Source organism: Clavelina lepadiformis, chromosome 3 (assembly GCF_947623445.1).
Source record: "Clavelina lepadiformis chromosome 3, kaClaLepa1.1, whole genome shotgun sequence".
Taxonomy (NCBI): Eukaryota; Metazoa; Chordata; class Ascidiacea; order Aplousobranchia; family Clavelinidae; genus Clavelina; species Clavelina lepadiformis.
The window spans coordinates 14,299,347-14,317,026 of NC_135242.1; the positions used below are offsets into that span (position 1 = coordinate 14,299,347).

At 36.0% G+C, this 17,680-nt stretch overlaps 1 protein-coding gene across 2 annotated transcripts in view; it reads right to left on the reverse strand.

Annotated features, from left to right (window-relative positions):
• Positions 1-7,466: 7,466 nt before the first annotated feature.
• Positions 7,467-17,680, reverse strand: part of LOC143448480 (uncharacterized) — a 35,854-nt gene continuing 25,640 nt past the window's right edge. For both annotated transcript variants that reach the window (XM_076948247.1, XM_076948246.1), the window contains 5 exons: positions 17,493-17,629; positions 17,217-17,294; positions 11,304-11,397; positions 10,396-10,542; positions 7,467-8,484 (listed from right to left, as the gene is read on the reverse strand). In XM_076948247.1, coding sequence (XP_076804362.1) covers positions 7,898-8,484; positions 10,396-10,542; positions 11,304-11,397; positions 17,217-17,294; positions 17,493-17,629 — 1,043 coding nt within the window. In that variant the 3' untranslated portion in view covers positions 7,467-7,897. The remainder of the gene's footprint in view (positions 8,485-10,395; positions 10,543-11,303; positions 11,398-17,216; positions 17,295-17,492; positions 17,630-17,680) is intronic.

Consider the following 17,680-nt stretch of genomic DNA (forward strand, 5'->3'; position numbering starts at 1 on the left):
TGTTTTTACTATAATAACTGAATATTTAGCTTACAGTAGATAAAAATGTTTTCTCTGCATCTCATTTATAAAGATGTCAGATTTCTTCATGAAAAATTATAAAGCATTATGTGACCTAAAACAACTGCTTTTTGTCTCCTATTTAGACAAAAAGGTTATTTTTACCTATTTTTGGATCTAAACCTAAAATTTAAACCTAGGCTATAGTTTAAAATACAAATTTTTTTAAACTTAAAAAAAATTTGAAATGTAGTCTTAAATGTCAGTTGCGTAGCCCTATTTTGGCTAAAAGATTTTGACAGCTGCTCAAGAATCTATGGTTCTTCATACCCTGCCAAAAATACGCCAAGCCTAAAGATCTTGTTTTTACGCCTCAAAAACCACTTTATAACGCCAAAAACTGAAGTGTATTATAACACTTATACATACTATAGTTAGGGCTACCATATTTTCCTCACTCAAAAGGAGGACACGTTCCTAGTACAAAGTAGACTCCGTTTATTATGACCACCTTGGGAACGGAAACTTTTGGTCATAATATCCAAATAGTTACAATAAGCGAAACTACAGTACCGTTTAACAACACTGCAGAATCGATACAAGTAAAAACAAAATGATAAAAAACATTTATGGTCAAACGTCATAATAAAGGCACATTTTTTTGTAAACTTGCTTATGTGAAATGTGGTACCTATTGACACGTTTTAATAATAACAACTTTAAATAACAGCAACTACTTTTCCTGTAATTAGCAATTTGCGTTTTCACTGCGGACGAAAAATATCAAATTAGCCGCACTGTTCCGCAAATAGACGCTGTTAATATAGATGTTAACAAAAACGATTTAATCGAGTTGTTTCACTATGCACATGTTAAATAAACAGGACAAACAATGCACAACTAAATACGTTAACTTACAACTGTACTTGATGACTATTCTCGGCACCAAACTAACTTAGAAATTATTCTTAGTCTATCTGGTAAATCTGAAACTGTCCTTGTTCATTACTTCGTAGGCCTAATGCTAATAAGTTACAATATCACTTATGGTTTGAATCAATAATCACTACTTTTTTTTAATAATATGTATTATATTTGGTGAACGTAAACGGAAATATTGCAAATAGTATTGTCTACCAAACATGGGCGCCTACTTCAGTGGGGCGGCGATCCCCCAGGAATTTGACAAACAAGTGTTTATGATCATTTACAATTTAGAAAGCATCGAAAACAAGATTAATTTGGATTAAACTGACTTAAGCACTCAGGTTTAAAGAATTTAGCAATCACGCATATACCGGTAGTTTCCCTTATATAATACTAAAATTTAAAAAAAAAATTAATGAAGGGGTATTCTGTTAGCCTAATAATTCCATGTGATAAACAATTTAGCATTTTCGTCACGATTTCGTCTGGAGTATTCATTTACAATTATCCGTGGTCGTATGAAGTAGATTAGGAGACACTAAAAGCAGGCTGCAATTAAAAAAAGTGTTTCTGAATGATTTTCTAAAAACGACGACACCGAAAAAGGTTGAAAACGGCGAGTTCGAAAAAAGCTACAAATGGTGATATTAAAAAGGGCCGAAAACAACTACAGGTATATTTCAAAGAGCTGAAAAAGGACGACATTGGAAAAAGCTGAAAACTAATAAATTGGAAAGGGCTAAGCACGACTCTAGATTTTAAATGGCTGAAAACGGCGAGATCGGAAAAAGCTGAAAATAGTGAAATAAAATAGAGCTGAAAATACCGGGATTGAAGGCGACAATAACGAAAAGGGCTGAAACCAACCAAATTGAAAATGGCTGAAAATGACGAAATAGGTATTGTAAGACCTGAAAACAACCACAATGGAAAAAAAACTGAAAAGAAGTAAGTTATAATGTAAAGAAGTAAGCTTATGACTGAAAATATTTGAATCATGAATACCGTATTTTCTTGAATAGAAACCGCGGCTACTATTTTTTATTTTTTAACGTTTTGTGCGGCTTCTATTTTTATTACATGAAGTACTGGTAGTGTTGATTAGGTGACAATAAAATTCTGCACTCTCTTTTGACAAAAAGGTTTTATTCTATTACTATCCGATCACTACTGTAATGTGACAACTGTTGTTTTTCGCATGTGCAAGCTCTCAATGACAGCCTTTATATTGCACCGAAGCGATTTCAGCATTGTCTTCTGCTGCTTCTATTCGAGGGCCGCTTCTATTCAAGGGCAGTTTCTATTCAAGAAAATACGGTAGCTGAAAATAAAGAATTTAAAACCAATTAAAACACATGGAAAATAGCAAACACCTAAATATTAGCAAACTTTTCTTAGCACTTTAACCAATATTGAGAGCAGGAACATTACTGAAAGGTCTATTGTATTGTAAAGTGGTGTCTTCATATTTTTTGTACATTTGAGACGTATTAATTTGTCAAAACGCTCAACTTTAATTTTATATCGACAGCATAAAAGAGAGAAATGGAATTGAATGACAGATTTTATACCCTTCCATCCCATAAATTTGGGGATTTAACGTACGAGATTTGTATTTGTAAAAATTAAACTAGACTAGACTATATAGATTATAGACGAATGAACCTTTTTATCTATAAATCATCACACCCTGAATTTCACACGCGTTTTAATCCCCTTGATGATACAGTAATCGAATTATGAAAGGGATGTGCCAATTGGAAAAAGATTCGGATTTCTGAATTAGAATACGAATGCAGCAGGAGGCCTATAATAGATTTTGATATTCGTGCGCATCCGAATCAAATCTGCTAACTCTGCCCAAGTTTGTTAATTAAACTTGTGATGTACGGTGCATATTATACCACACAGATGGAAAATAATATATACTTCCTGGTTTGGGAAATCTACTTTGCGAAGCGTTGCGTTACGTGTCGCCTATGCATGACTTCCTGTGTATCGTTATAAATCGTGACGTGAGTTATTCTTTCATTCATAGCTATTCATTGCGTTACAGTCTACTAAGTTAACCCTAGAAAGTGGTCGACTTTATTATGTAGCTGTCCCAATGTTTTATCTAAATGTGTGCGTTTAAAGAAGCTTCAATATAATCAGAATATACAGTTGTCATTGTTGTGTAACCTTTGTAGTGAAGTGGGTAAACCTTACAGGTTAAGGTACCATACACCACTTTTCATTACAAACTATACCTATCAAGCAACTTGAAGTACTCTGTTGTTGTAGATACAAAAATTAACTAAATTTTATTGCAAGTATTTAATTGTCTTTACGATCGATCATACAAACAAAACTTTATGTTTGCTGTTGATTTCTTACTTTTTGCCAAATATGCAATTCGATTGTGAGAATAACAAAAATAGTCGATAATAATGCGTAATATTCGGACTCGCAGTTCGAAAAATGTGGTTATAACTTTGATGATAACGTACGCAAAAGATAAAAACATATATGATATACAAAGCGCTTTACCAAATTCAGTCTTTCATAAGCAATGTTGGAGAAGCGCCACGTGAAACACAATAGTCGTAACTCTTCAACTTATAAACGAGTTACGTTATGGCGACTGTAATAGTAAATTGTAATAATTTATATAATTGGCATTTTAATAAGCGATTGTGTGTTCTCCAGTTAGATGTAATGGAATATTTAGACAGGTGTATTATTCTTGGTTAATCATGTTATTCAAACAAATTGCATTACTAAACCGACATATTGACCTTAATATGAGTGTTTTCAAGTAGCGTCGCATTTCACAGTGTATTAAGTTGATTGTACTTGTGGTCAAAGCTTCGCTGACGAAAGAATAATGTTAAAAATTACATATGTTACACGTAGCATGATGCAAGCAACATGTCTGTCGCTGATTGGCTCAGATATAGGATATAAAAGTTTAGGCTTGGTTAAAATCGGCTAGCTAGTCTTTCCTCTTTTGCCCTTCTGGCTTGTTCATTATTCAATTGCAGTGATAGCTCTATTCGGATGTGAAATGGTGATGAAATTGTTTCTGATGTGACTACGACTATATTTTGGACAATATAACAATTTAGACCTTATGAATGTTGTGCTGATTAAGGAAACTGTAATGGAATGGTTGGTTTATGGTTGTTGAACTTGACCGGTTGACCACTTCACTACTATGTTTGCTTGTTGAAATGTTTATTGCGAGTGATGATATATGACTCTCGTAAGGTCGTTGTCTGCTTTTCTCAACCTTGGACGTAATTGTTCACTTTAACGAATTATTATCATATAAAGATGACAACAAAGTTGTCTAACTTGACACTGAACTTCTTCAAATTGAATTCAACAGTAGTTTCACAAGAATGAAAACTGTATAAACTGATTATATTGAAGCTTCTTTGAACGATTACATTTAGATAAAACATTGGCACAGCAGCAGCATAAAGACGACCATGTTACAGCTATTTTCTTAGTAAGCGAATGAATGAATAACTCATAATGTATGTACGATCGGCAGGAAGTAATCGATTACATAACGCAGTGTTATACTTCGCTGATTCGATAGTTGAAGACGAGAATTTTACATCTTATTTAATCTGTATATTACTTTAATTATAATATATATCATCACAAAACAATCAGAGATAGCATATGCAACGGAGTCAAAGATAAAATAGTCAATGAGTTCTAAAAGAAAAGACAAAAACCTTTGGCTATAGGCCAACGAAAACAATCCACATCGCCTACCCCACAACATTGTAACAGTTACGTCACAAGTCTTGGGTTGTTTTATTAATGCTAAAATTTGATTTTGGAATCTTGTGATAGAATTGCTGATCAAACTTAAATTCTCGTTAATGACGTAGCCTACAGATAAATTACACAATCTTGAGCTGGTGTGATTGCTATATATATACTGATGTAATGTTTGCAATCTCTCTTTCACTTGTTACTACGGCGGAATGTAACAGCAGTAAGCTTTGCCGAAAGGCGTAAGCCTTTGTGTCTGACAATAAATAAAAATGGGAATTTTATAATTTAGTACAGTAAAATGTATAGACAGAATTTAAGCAACTAACAGCAATAGTCACGCCGTTTGAGGAATCGTAGCAGACTCATACTATCGTAGCAGAAGCAAAATAAGTTATCAATCTTCAGTTGTTCCTCGCTCATGAAGTAACAACAACCGCCAGTGTAGGTCTTTATGGTGAATATGGTGTAATACATCACACAGCTAATACAGCAACAAACGTTTTATTTCTCATAACGCTCCGAAGGGCCGTTCGTATGTTGAATTGTTTGTAAGTTGGTACTGTACTGTTAACTGGTGTACAGTGCGATATATGTCTACCAAACATTCGTTCATCACATACTGTAGGTAACATGTTTTCTTATTTTAAAGACACAAACATAAAATGAAAACACAAAACGCAGTTGTATCTAATCGTTGCATTGTTTTTACAGGTATATATAAGTACAGTATGTTATGGAATTAGGCCTACAGCGGTCCATCTACTTTTTGAGTCGGGGTCAGAGTAGGAGGGAGTGTCTGAAGTAGGCATTGGAGATGAAACACTAAGTTTGAAGGCATTCAATCTACGTTTCATTGAGATTTTCCACAGATTTGACGTTTTCTTGCAGGTCGTCGCGCCGCATCCTTCTGATTCTGATACTGCACTAAGGTCATTCGACCAACAGTCGTGTATGGACGCTCTGTGTGAGCTCATACTAAATTATACAATTGGAAGTTACATCAGAATATTATAGTGCAGACATTGCCGTAAATGTACTTGGAAAGTCATTAAACTCATGCAGCATTTCAACGTATCGAACATTCCGCTCTCGCATTATTGTTCTCATTGTCTATGCCGTAGGGTCATGCCAGGACGGGAGCATCTTTCATGCACCAATAAGTATTATTAATGAACTTCATCTTGATGATTGGACGGTTAACACTCTACGCAGTGCCCGCGGTTAATATCGTAATGGGTAAGGCTAAATGCAAAATAGAACGTTTGTATCTACGAATGCTCGTAAAGCTGATATTCGTAAGTTGAGGAGTTGCGTAACTAAGATCTCTATGACTTCGTTGGAAGTCTTACGTAGAGTTTTAAAAATCCTATTTAGACCAATCAGAGGGAATCATGGTTGGTGTTGTTTTCTAGCCTTGGAATTACCCTAGCACTTGGCGTGCTTCAATATCCGAGGTCGCGTGCAGAATTAGGCTATAAATTGGCGAGGAAGTTGTTATGATTAGGTTTTTTAGGCTAAAAATTCTAATGTCGATTTTGCACCTCTGTTAAAAAAATTTGAATCAAGTTATTTTGATAGTATTTTATTGAATGGCAGTCCGAAGCATACTAAAACGACATGCAAAATTTCAGAAAGATGCAGGATTTTATGGCATTTTTTGCGTTTGACGCCTCCTTAACAAAAGATATAAAAACAATACATAAGTCCAGTATACATGAGTTAATGCGTTGGCATACGTAGTCGTGGGCTGAGACATGCAGTTGACTTCTCCATCTGGGCTTTGTCGTAGTCCCCATTGTGGCGCATAACGTGAACTGAGGATTTTTTAACTGAAAGTTCAAACTTTTCGAGAAGGCTGACTGTCCTTCCCAGAAAGAACACAGAATTCACGCCAACTAAAAGTGTAACTTCAACGTTCGGCAAATCGGAAACGAATAAACGACCTTCTTTGTAACACGTGCACATGTAACTGATTGATGAAAGCAAACACAATTAAGAACATGGAAGTCACACAAAAGTAAAAATTACAGGTACAAGCTCAATTTCAGCTTTTAAAAACAAATAAATGTAGGTGTGGAGTATTTGTGTGGCACTGACCGCCAAAATAGAAACATTGTGTTTATATACTATGTATGGTCTGTGTACACTGTGAATAGTCATTGTTACTGTGCAGCGTGGATTTCACGTTCGTGTGACGTCATTATTAGTGTGTCTGTCCGAGGGAGATACGACTGTGTGTCTGAGAGAGATACGATCCTTTTTAAATACCTCGGAGACTAAGGGTTATAGCAAGAGATTTGTAAAGCCGGTTTTAAACACAACTTGCCCTAGGGTAAATATTACGCAAGGTATAAGATTCGAAACCAAATCCGGGCATTGTAATGCAACTAAAGCAATCACTTTGACCATTATCTCACAGTTGATAAGTGCTCTCAAAGTAGGATTTGCGATAGACCAAAAAGAGTAAGACGTAAAAAGGCATGTCCGAAAAAAGTTGGGTTCCTGAAGGTGCCATGACCCAGTGTCCCTTAAGTACGCTAGCAACTGGGACCTAAATGTCTTTCTAGACTGGGCTCATATTGCACATAACTCGGCTCTGCCACCACCTCCTTGAGAGAAGCTGTAGTAACGTGATCAATTACCAACTCTGTTTCCATACTGGTTATAACCATTGGCCTTCTGATCTATCTGGTGTAGACTAAAAACGATTTCCCAACCTTTGGAAGTCAACCAAATCTTTCAAGTCAAACATCTGCTTCAGAAACAGGTTTCCAATAATATAGATGCATTTTATTCATTCATTCACAAGTATTAAAATTACATATTTAGCTGGGTGATTAAGCTCTGCTGAACAAGTTATTATTGAAATCCTAATTACGACATTAAAAAAATGCCTAGCTCTGTACATTTAATTTTACCACCACAAAAAAAAACAGTTCATTCAGTAACATGTGCAATTCCAGCTTCAACACCGTGATTTTACTTCCCACTATTCTCCTGCAATTGTGTTATTTACACAATAAAAGTTTATTCAAAAATGTGTGCAATGAAACTTTGAAACCATCAAGTGCAAGGAAAAATGCTGCAATATGCATGCTGTTTTACGTGAAATGATAAAGAGTCACATGTGTAAGTTTACTACTAGAATACAGATTACCGGCCATCACAGTGTAAAACGTTGTAGGTACATATACTATCATTCCATTATCTTTGGCTTTGCATCAACATTACAACCGAGCGTGACGCATTGCAAAATGCTTTCATTTTCGCAACAACGCGATGCCTGATCAGATATTTGGTTATTATTATCCGTATAGGAAAATAACATTGATGCATCAGCCGCCAAATAGGAATTCAAGTTACGAAGTGTTGATTCTGAAATGTTGTTTCCCGGAGGCTGTTGTATTTGGCCAGAAGTTCTCTGTATATTTTTGGATTGATATGGATTTTGACTGGAATTTTTATGAATCTCCATGGTAGACAGCCCCTGCGATTGGTTTATGGCGTCGGTCTGGCAATCAAGCTGAGTACTCACATAGGCCATGCCTGAAGCAGATAGATTTCCCTGTATCAAATTGGACTCTTCTTGTGTAGTCTGATACATAAAGTCTTTACTCTGGAGATCATAACCTGAATTTTGCGGCAGAGTCTGACTATCCAATAAAATGACACTAGATGACTTATCTGGTTCCCTTTGTTTTGGATGATGGCTACATGAACATTGACAAGCTTCCCGTGTTTCCTGTTTGATGATGACTATTGGAACACCCTGAAAGTTTTTTTCTGCACAAAAACAATGAAGGACTTTAGGAATACCATTTCACTGGTCAACAGCCAATTTTAAACAGATATGCGATTAGATGATTCTTAAAGGGTTTTTGACGCTGATTCCGAAAATGCCCTAGTTTTAGCACATCAGGTTTTCGAGATATTTGCATTTTAAATTTTTAGTTGTTATGCTATAATAGCCTATTATATGGAGAATATTTTGCCAACCTTTTGCAAAATAAGTGGTATATCAAGCAGTTAATTCCACATGTAGATAGTGCTTACAGCACTGTAGCAGAAAATTTGAAATAAACTGTTTGGTTTTCACAATATTTGTTAATGGCAGATTTTAATCAATATTGTACTAACGTATACTGTTCAATAGATTTCTTTGTGCCATATTTTGGTCGACTGCTATTCTGCCTTTGTTATGTCCACAAAGTGCAAGAACAATCCCTATCTGTTTTGTGATATTTGTGGCAATTTTACAATCAAAGGCAAGCAATGAAGTAACACTTTAGATATTAAAAATATGTACAAGTTGTACTATGGCTGCCCATTAGGCGACCAAGCAAAAAGTGGGCACCACATCAAATATGTACACCTTGTTCAACTGGTTTACACAATTGGCTACACAAACGAGCGTCATCGATGCCTTTTGCTATTCCCATGATATGGCGAGAACCAAAATACCACATACAGGACTGCTATTTTTGCCTTGTCAATGTAAAAGGAAAGATGAGAAAGACTTGCATGAGAAAGATGTGGTAATAAGTCATTACAGAAAGCGAAACTTGGACCTGGCCGCAGTCTTCACAGTAGACAGACCTCTTTGCTACTGCCACAACATTAAAGACTTGTTTCAAAAATTGGGTGAAGCACACATTGTTGATGAGTGGCAACTTTTCATTGACTCTTCGAAGAGAAGTTTGAAAGCTGTGTTGTTGCACAATGGAAATATAAAACCGTCTATTCCTATAGCACATTCTGTTCATCTGAAAGAATGTTATGAAAGCATCGAAGTCCTTCTGGAAGCTATTCAGTACAATGCTTACAAATGGAGTATTTGCGGAGACATCAAAGTCGTTGGCATCTTGATGGAATGCATGGAGGATTTACGAAACACTGCTGCTTCCTGTGTTTGTGGAACAGCCGTGCTACCAAAGAGCATTATATCAGAAGAGACTGGCCTGTAAGAGAATCGTACTTAATCATATCCTTAGAAAATTCTCTTGCCACCTCTTCATATCAAGCTGGGTTTGATGAAGAATTTTGTTAAAGCAATGGGAAAGTGCAATTCTAATGGGTTCGCATTTCTCTGCAAAAAGTTTCCTAGCATAAGCCAAGCAAAACTAAAAGAAGGAATCTTCGTGGGCCATCAAATTAGAGAAGTGCTAAAGGATCCACATTTTGAAAAATCATTGTCAAAGATGGAATTTTGTGATTGGCGCAGTGTAACAAGAAATACTTCTTGAAATGTATCACTTGTAAAAATACTTAATTTACACTAAATGCACTTTCTTTAGTTTAACAATTATGATGTATACAGGAAGCCAGATGTTTTTACTACTAACTTATAAAAATCCGATCAGTTCACGACGTTTAGTTTTCGAGTTATTAACGATTGAAAATGTGTGTGCAGTGTTGGCCACACCTAGTTAAAATAGTAATGTCGCGCACCTGGTTTGGATAGGGTTAAGTGCCATGTATCATAGCTGTGTATTGTTTTTTCTGAAAACACGGATTCGACGATATCTTGAAAATGTGATGAGCTAAAGAAAAACTAAAGGCAGATTCGGAATCAGAGCAAAAATACATCTCAAATAATATACTTGCGTTCTCGTTTAAAAAAAAAAGTGAAGTTTTGTTGACCTGTGTTTTCAGTAAATACGGATAAAACATGATAAAATAAAATGATTCACCAACCTGAAATAGCCTGCATTGCCACTTTCGTTAAAGATGAAATTTCACTATCTTTCAAACTTTGGTTGTCAGATGTTGGCTGCACTGTAGGCCCAGTAAAACCACTGTGTCCTGAACCAATACAAGCTTCTTCGACTTCGTTAACGTCACCTTAACATTTAGCAATTAGCAATTCTACTTACTGGTAATGTTATGCACTTGACTGAACAGTCTGCCACGTCAACCAACCCTCAACAGATTGAAAACTTTCTCAATCGCACAAGAACTTTCTTGGATATTACTAATGCAATTTAGTTTTTTGGCCTGTTTTCACTAGGACATTTTTCTGCAATGTAGTTACATTGCCAGCGTTATCAAAATCAAGAGTAAAATTTCTTGTGATTCATTGCAAAAGTAGGCATTGCATCAAACAATGTGAGCTTAGGAATGGTTTGAAAGCATAACACATGTTATTGGCTTAAGGCCAAAACAGGGCTTAATATCATCAAAAATATGGTCAGCTAGAGTCATTGTAGTTTTTTACATTTTTGCCCGAGCTCACATGGCTACGATGACATGAACGAAGTTGAGTTAGAGTTAAACAATCAAAGCATCTCTAAGCCACAATACCTCTAAACACAAAAAATGTGAAATATAGTTATAATTTGAAATAAGGACAAAAACCCTTTTAATATTAAATCACTTAAAAAAAACAGCTTTTGAAAAAAGTTGGACAGTTTTTAATATAAAAATTGTTTATACTTGAAAGTTAACACTTTCAGGTTTTTCATACTACATAGTTTCATCCAATTCCGAAAGAGTGGGTAAGTTGACGTGAAATGATACTGAAGAAGCAAATATGTAAATCCGTCAACATTTGCCTCATTAAATGCTAAGTTTAGTGTAAATATTTCTGGAAATTATGTACATACCCAAATGACTCAATGTCTGGGGGCGAGAAGGCTGTTCACAATTCAAAATTCGCAGTGAGTTTTCCTCGGACTGTAGCATTGGCCAATCTAAATCCTGCAAAGAAACTGCATATTAGAATCCAACAATAGCGAACAAATAAACTACTTATTTTCTCAGGTAACAAAACTTTCAACAAATTCAAACGGGATAGAAGTTATAGCACAGACTAACTTTGGACAAAAAGTCATTGTCTGTGTAAAAATAAACACATATTCATTTTCAAAACTTAGATTTAGACAAACAAACCCTTTCACAATATTGATAAGTGTGGTTCTGCATTAGTTGAGGTAATTGCTGTCTGCGGATAATCTATTGTTCGTATTCATACTGCTTTGTTTCAATAACTACATTCACTACAGGAAATACAATACAGTAATACCATACATCAGAAAAACAAAGTACAGATTGTCTTGAATCGGTGGTTTTTAACTTCGGGTACACAGAAACCTCAATATAGGAATATCATTCCTTAATGCTAATAAAGATTAAAATGCTTCATTTTTGTTTTCTTGCAGCTTATTGTAATATCACGTGAATGAATAATGAACTTGTTGTGGGTTTGCTTTGTCAGGTAAGCTCGTGATGAAGTGACCGTAGTAATTGATTTTTCCTAAAAATGCTTGTAGTTCCTGAAGATTCTGGGGCTTGGGTAATTGTAGAATTGCTTCGAATGACGTATTGGAAGGTTGTTTCCCGCCCTTGTCAATGATATGCCCGAGGTATTCGACAGAATCTTTAAAAAATTTGCATTTAGCCAAAATAATGTAGAAGCCATACACAGATCCTAATGGCTCCACTTGGCTTGGAGACAATATCTATCGGCTCAGGCCAATCACCGTAAGCTACAGGTTGTAAACGCCATTTTCAATTAACCTGTTCAGTTCCTTTCTTACCTCCTAATTCATTGCAAATGGAAAGGGTCTGGGCTTAAAAATATGCGGGGTTGGCACCTGGCTTTAAGTGAATTGATACCTTCACTTGTGAGCATTACCCACAGCTTCGAGCTGAAAACTTCCGGATACCTTCAGCGTAGTTGCTCAATCCAACCATCTTGTGAGTTTTCTATTTCGTTGGCTTTCTCTGACAAGGCTTGTTCAGAACGCGTTGGGTAGGAAGTGACATCAACTTCAAGACCATCTGAAGTACCTTCTACAGCTGACAAACTTTCTAGAGCAAACAAATGCTCCCGACGCAATCTTTGCTTACTTGTTGAATCTTTTCTTGCATGGTTACTTTCGACTGACATATCGCTTTCAGATGCCCTTTCTTCCCACATCTGCGACAGGAATACTCTTTGAAAGGACAATTCTTCTTTGAATGCTTTGAGAGACAATTTGGACAAGATTTCCATTCTTCTCGTTTCTTCCCACGAAAGTTGGTAAGCTTCTTTTGGCTTATTCCTGTTCTTGCATTGTTTTATTGTATGTTTTGGCTTTTTTGAGGAGGTCCTTGCAAGGAAGTGTTCGGGTCCATCAAACATTCATGTCGAACATCAGCGTGAGGAGTATGTTGGATGATGGTATCTCTAATTTGTTCATCAACGTAGCTGAGATGATTGCATTGATCACTTTTGCTGGCAAATCGGCAATCTCTGGCGATCCAACACGGAGTGTCGTTGTCCAATCTGCATATGACTCTCCTGGTTGCATACAACAGTTAAAAAATGCAAAACTTGCGACTTGAAAGTGGACAGTATCTTTGAAGTGCAAAGATAGTTTTCCAGCTAGTTCTGCAAAGGACTTTTCTGCAACGTGTTCGTTACCAAACAAATTTACAAGAAATGCGTAGGTCTCCGAACCAACCCATGCTAGCAAACAAGCTTTCTTTCTGTCTTCGGACATGACGTTGTAAATGTTCATGTGATGCTCGAATTTCTGCAAGTAGTTGTAACATTTTTCTTTTGTTTTGTTGAAGGCATCAAACACTGGAATAGCTGTGTCTTTTTCTACATCTGTTGCATACTGCTAAACGCAGATATGAAGCTCTCTTGCTGTTCTCTCATTGCCATTAACGTCACTTGCATATTGTCATCCATGGTTATTTTCTTTTTTAACGAATCCCGCTGCCATGCTGCCATGATCCCGTTTCTCTTCAAACAGGTAATCACTTTGTTGCAGGTTATGGTTTTCAGAACATCCATTTCAATAAAACTTGAAAAATAATCCACTGTTATCAGGTATCAGTGTTCTTTATATTCACAGATATCAATTCCTACTTTTTCCCATGGTAACTTCTCTCACATGGAGTTTTAAGATTTCCTTCTGATTTGCTGGTTTCAGATCATTGCATGCTTCGCATGATGCAGTCATTTCCTTGATTTTTTGTGGCATACCGATCCAAAATATTGTGTCACGTGCTCGTCTCATCATACTTTTAAAACCAACATGTGTACAGTGAAAGCGTCATCTCATGCCAGCTCCAAATGATTTTGAAATGAGTATTCCCTCTATCTTTAGAACGACGTTGTCTTTCAAGTTTAACGTGCCACGAATGCTGAAATAAGCTAGAGCTGAATGACTGTAGGTAATTGCTGCTTTGTATCTGGCCAACCATTCTGAATCACTTCCAACAGCATATGAATTTCTGTGTTTTTTTTTGACAACTTGTTCAATCCATTTATCAGATAAACTTGCAAATGCCTCAATGCTCATTAATCTTCCCTCTGTGTCCTGTGCCTCGATTAATGCTTGGCTGAGTGTATCAGCAATAGCAAGGTCATGACTTGGTGTGTATTGAAAAATGAATTAGTATCGGTAGATGCATGATTTATGATTGAAGATATTGTGGTGCCTGACATTTGGTTGTTTTCGACAACAATTTCTCTTTGAAAAGTGTATTGGACAAATCGCTTTAAACCATAAACAACTGCCAACGTTTCTTTCTCAATGTGTGCCCAGATCCACCTGGCTGGTGTCAGCACTCTGAATGCATTATCTATTCACTTGCCATCTTGCATGAGCACGGCTCCCAGTCCATCTATGCTAGAATCAACTTGCATGCACAGTGCTTTGCTTGAATCATAAGATTATAGGACAGGTGTCATAGTAACTTTTGTTTTGATCTTTTCAAACACGGCCTGTTCGGCTTCGGTCCATTTCCACGACATTCTTTCGCAGTAGCATAAGAAGTTGTTCTTGATCACTTGATAAATTCGGCATACATCTCACCAAATACTGGATCGTTCCCGAGAAACGTTCGACTCTCTGGGGATCAGTTGGTGCCGGCATTTCTTTTATGGCAATAATTTTCTTCTCGTCAGCAGTTATTCCATTGGATGTAATGAGATGACCCATAAATGATATCTCTGACTGCTTTATCTTGGCTTTACTGTCATTCGATTTGATGTGTTGCTCATAACAATGCTGTTGCAACTTTGACAGATTTTTTCGTGGTCAATTTTGGCTTACTGCACAGTAGAACCTATTCCAAACACAACAATCTCATCAGCCACTGCAATCATTCCTTTCAAGTTAATAAGTGCGATGTTGAGAAGCTTTTGGAAAATTTTGCTGCTTACCTTCAGATTGAAAGGTAATGTTTTTTTAGCAATATCTGCCTATTGGTGTAAGCATTGTCATCAGTTTGCTTGAGTATTCGTCTAGCTGTACATGCCAGTAAGCTTCTTTGACATCTACCTTGCTGAATACTTTTATCAGGTTGAGTTTTGGCAATATTTCAATTGTATCAATCAATTGTTGGTAATTTAAAATGTAGAGGTGGGTAGTACTGCGGTACTATAGTACCAAATGAATGTACTGCAGCACTTTTTCTGTGCCAATACTGGTACCATCGTTACTTTTTGCAAGAAAGATCAGTCGGTCCCGGTAGTCAGTAGTACTTTTAAAACGAATACTTCAAGGTTTTGAAAAGTATATTTTTTACAACTTTATTTTAATTAACACTTAGTGCCAATTTTAGTGCTGAGCAAAAGCACTGAACTACTTATTTTAAATAGCACGAATACCGTCGGTACATTTTTTTCCAAGTGGTAAGACTTTCCTGCAGGATAAGACTTTTGGTCTAACTTCTGGGTCCACGGTGAGTCGGACTGTGCCCAGATTACCCATATCATCTTCTTGGACTACGGATGTTAAACACTGATCATTCACCACAATAAGGCCCATTTTTGGAATAGGTTGCAATACTAATAAGCTATTGAAAAATTTTTGGACAACATTAAAAGCAACAACATTACGCTCATCACTGTTTTAGGGTTAAGAACCTTTAGCATTGTTTTTCCTAGCGTTTTCATTACCAACATGTTCCACATGATTAGTGGTTCTGCCTCAGATTAAAGTTGTTTCTTTTCAACCAACTTTTGGCACATTTTTTTCACATCCGCACCACTATCTAATTGAAATTTCACATCACAGTTGTTCACCTGCAGTTGAGCAGTTAAACGATTTTTCTGTGACGATCCTAAAGCTTGTAACCACGCTTCGTTTGAAATGCCTTCACTATCGATTGAGTTATCAGTGTTCACAACGTGGATTTTTGATCGACACTTGAAGCTGAAATGGTTGCGGCGGCATTTTGAACAAACTTTTCCTCAAGCAGGACAGTTATTTCTTCCCTTCTTGTGAAATTTGCAATCAGATATTATTTGACTTTCAGCTTTCTGACTTGTATCATTCGTCATCTTGTTGGCTGCCGAATGAACATTATTAATTTTCTGCGCAGGCAATGCTCCTTTATTGGGCCAGTTTTATGGATAGTTCATTTGCAGGACATATTTGTATAGTTTTTGCTAAATCAAGGTCTCACTCACGAAGTAATAGCTCTTGCAATTCTGCAGTGACCATAAATACAATTTTGTCTTTGATCATCTTCTGTTTTCGCTTTTGTTCATAATTGCATGTTGCTGATCTGTTTTACAACTCAGTCAGGAACGTAACAAACGCTTTTAGGTATTTCACATTCCAGAATTTGTACATTTGTAGAACAACATTTTGTTGTGGTGCGCAATAATTGCCAATTTTGGTTATCACCGTCTCAGGATCATCGCAATATTTGTTTTCAGTAAACTCAAAATGCCTAAATATTTCAATGACTGGGAAGTCCTGCGCAATGGGGTACAATTGCTGTTTTGAAATTGTTTTCTTTGGTTGACGCACCATTTCCTAAAAGATATATGTCTAATTTTTGTTTTTATCATTGAAATGTTGCTGCCAAACTTTCATCAATCACATCAAGTGCTGGTGGTAAACTAATATTTGCTTCCGCCATTTTCATCTAGAGTCTCAATAATCATTATGCAAACCTAACCTGTTGTCTCAAATTCTGTACTTACAGTACTGATTCTAAATATTCAATGTGCATACAGGGTTGCCACCATGTTGTTTTCTTGCACGCAGCTTGCTGAGTTATCATGAGAATTATAAATGAACTCAAACACACCAATGAGACACAAAAAGAGAAAAAATGCACAAATGATTTTCCACAGAAAATCATGTCACAAAGGTCTTAGCATAGCAACACATAATATGAGATGACAAGAGATAAGCTTGTTATTTTATACCAGCAGTGGCAATGAGACAACCAGCATAAAAGCATGCAACATTATTTCATATCTGATATATGTAAGACTGCAGTAGTCACTCATTAGCGTGTAAGTTGGTATGGTAAAAAAATACATGAATTCATTAGAATAGTACAAAGGAGATTTGCAGCTTTTACCTGTTTTTCACTATTCTATTTGATTTAGCAATTTTGCACCGTTCGAACTTTTACTATGATTAGAGATTAACAATAATAAACAGTCCAAATCATCTTAAATAAGCAGTGTCCATTATATGTTTTTACTGGCTTTTGTGGTAGTTATTACTACTTCTTAGTATGACATCAACAGCCTAATCTGTTAAGTTAAACAATACCTGCATTTCTGGTGAAACCTGTGGCTGATTAACTTGCAAAGAATCAGCAGCACCCAATAACATTTCTGCGGCTTTATCCTAAACATTTCAAAATTAAGCAGCACAATAAATTGTTACAAAATAAATACGGTCCTTGTTACAAAAGCAAAGCAAAATAAATTGAAGCAAAAATGTGGCATACTGTTATATACAATAAACAATGGAAAATAGTTGTATTATTGCATCAAAAAAATACTACTGTACTACTTATTATAAGTTTTTTAAATGATGTATCACCAGATCATAACTGTTTGGCGAATTGTTGATAATCTTTCCAGTGTCTTTGTGGTCTTTTGTTTTATGCTGTTTTAAACTATGCTGAGTGGCATAAGCTTTTACACAACCACCTTCTTCACAAACAAATGGCTTTTCACCTAAAGTTATATATTTCGTTTTAATTATATGTAGTTATAACATAAATAAAT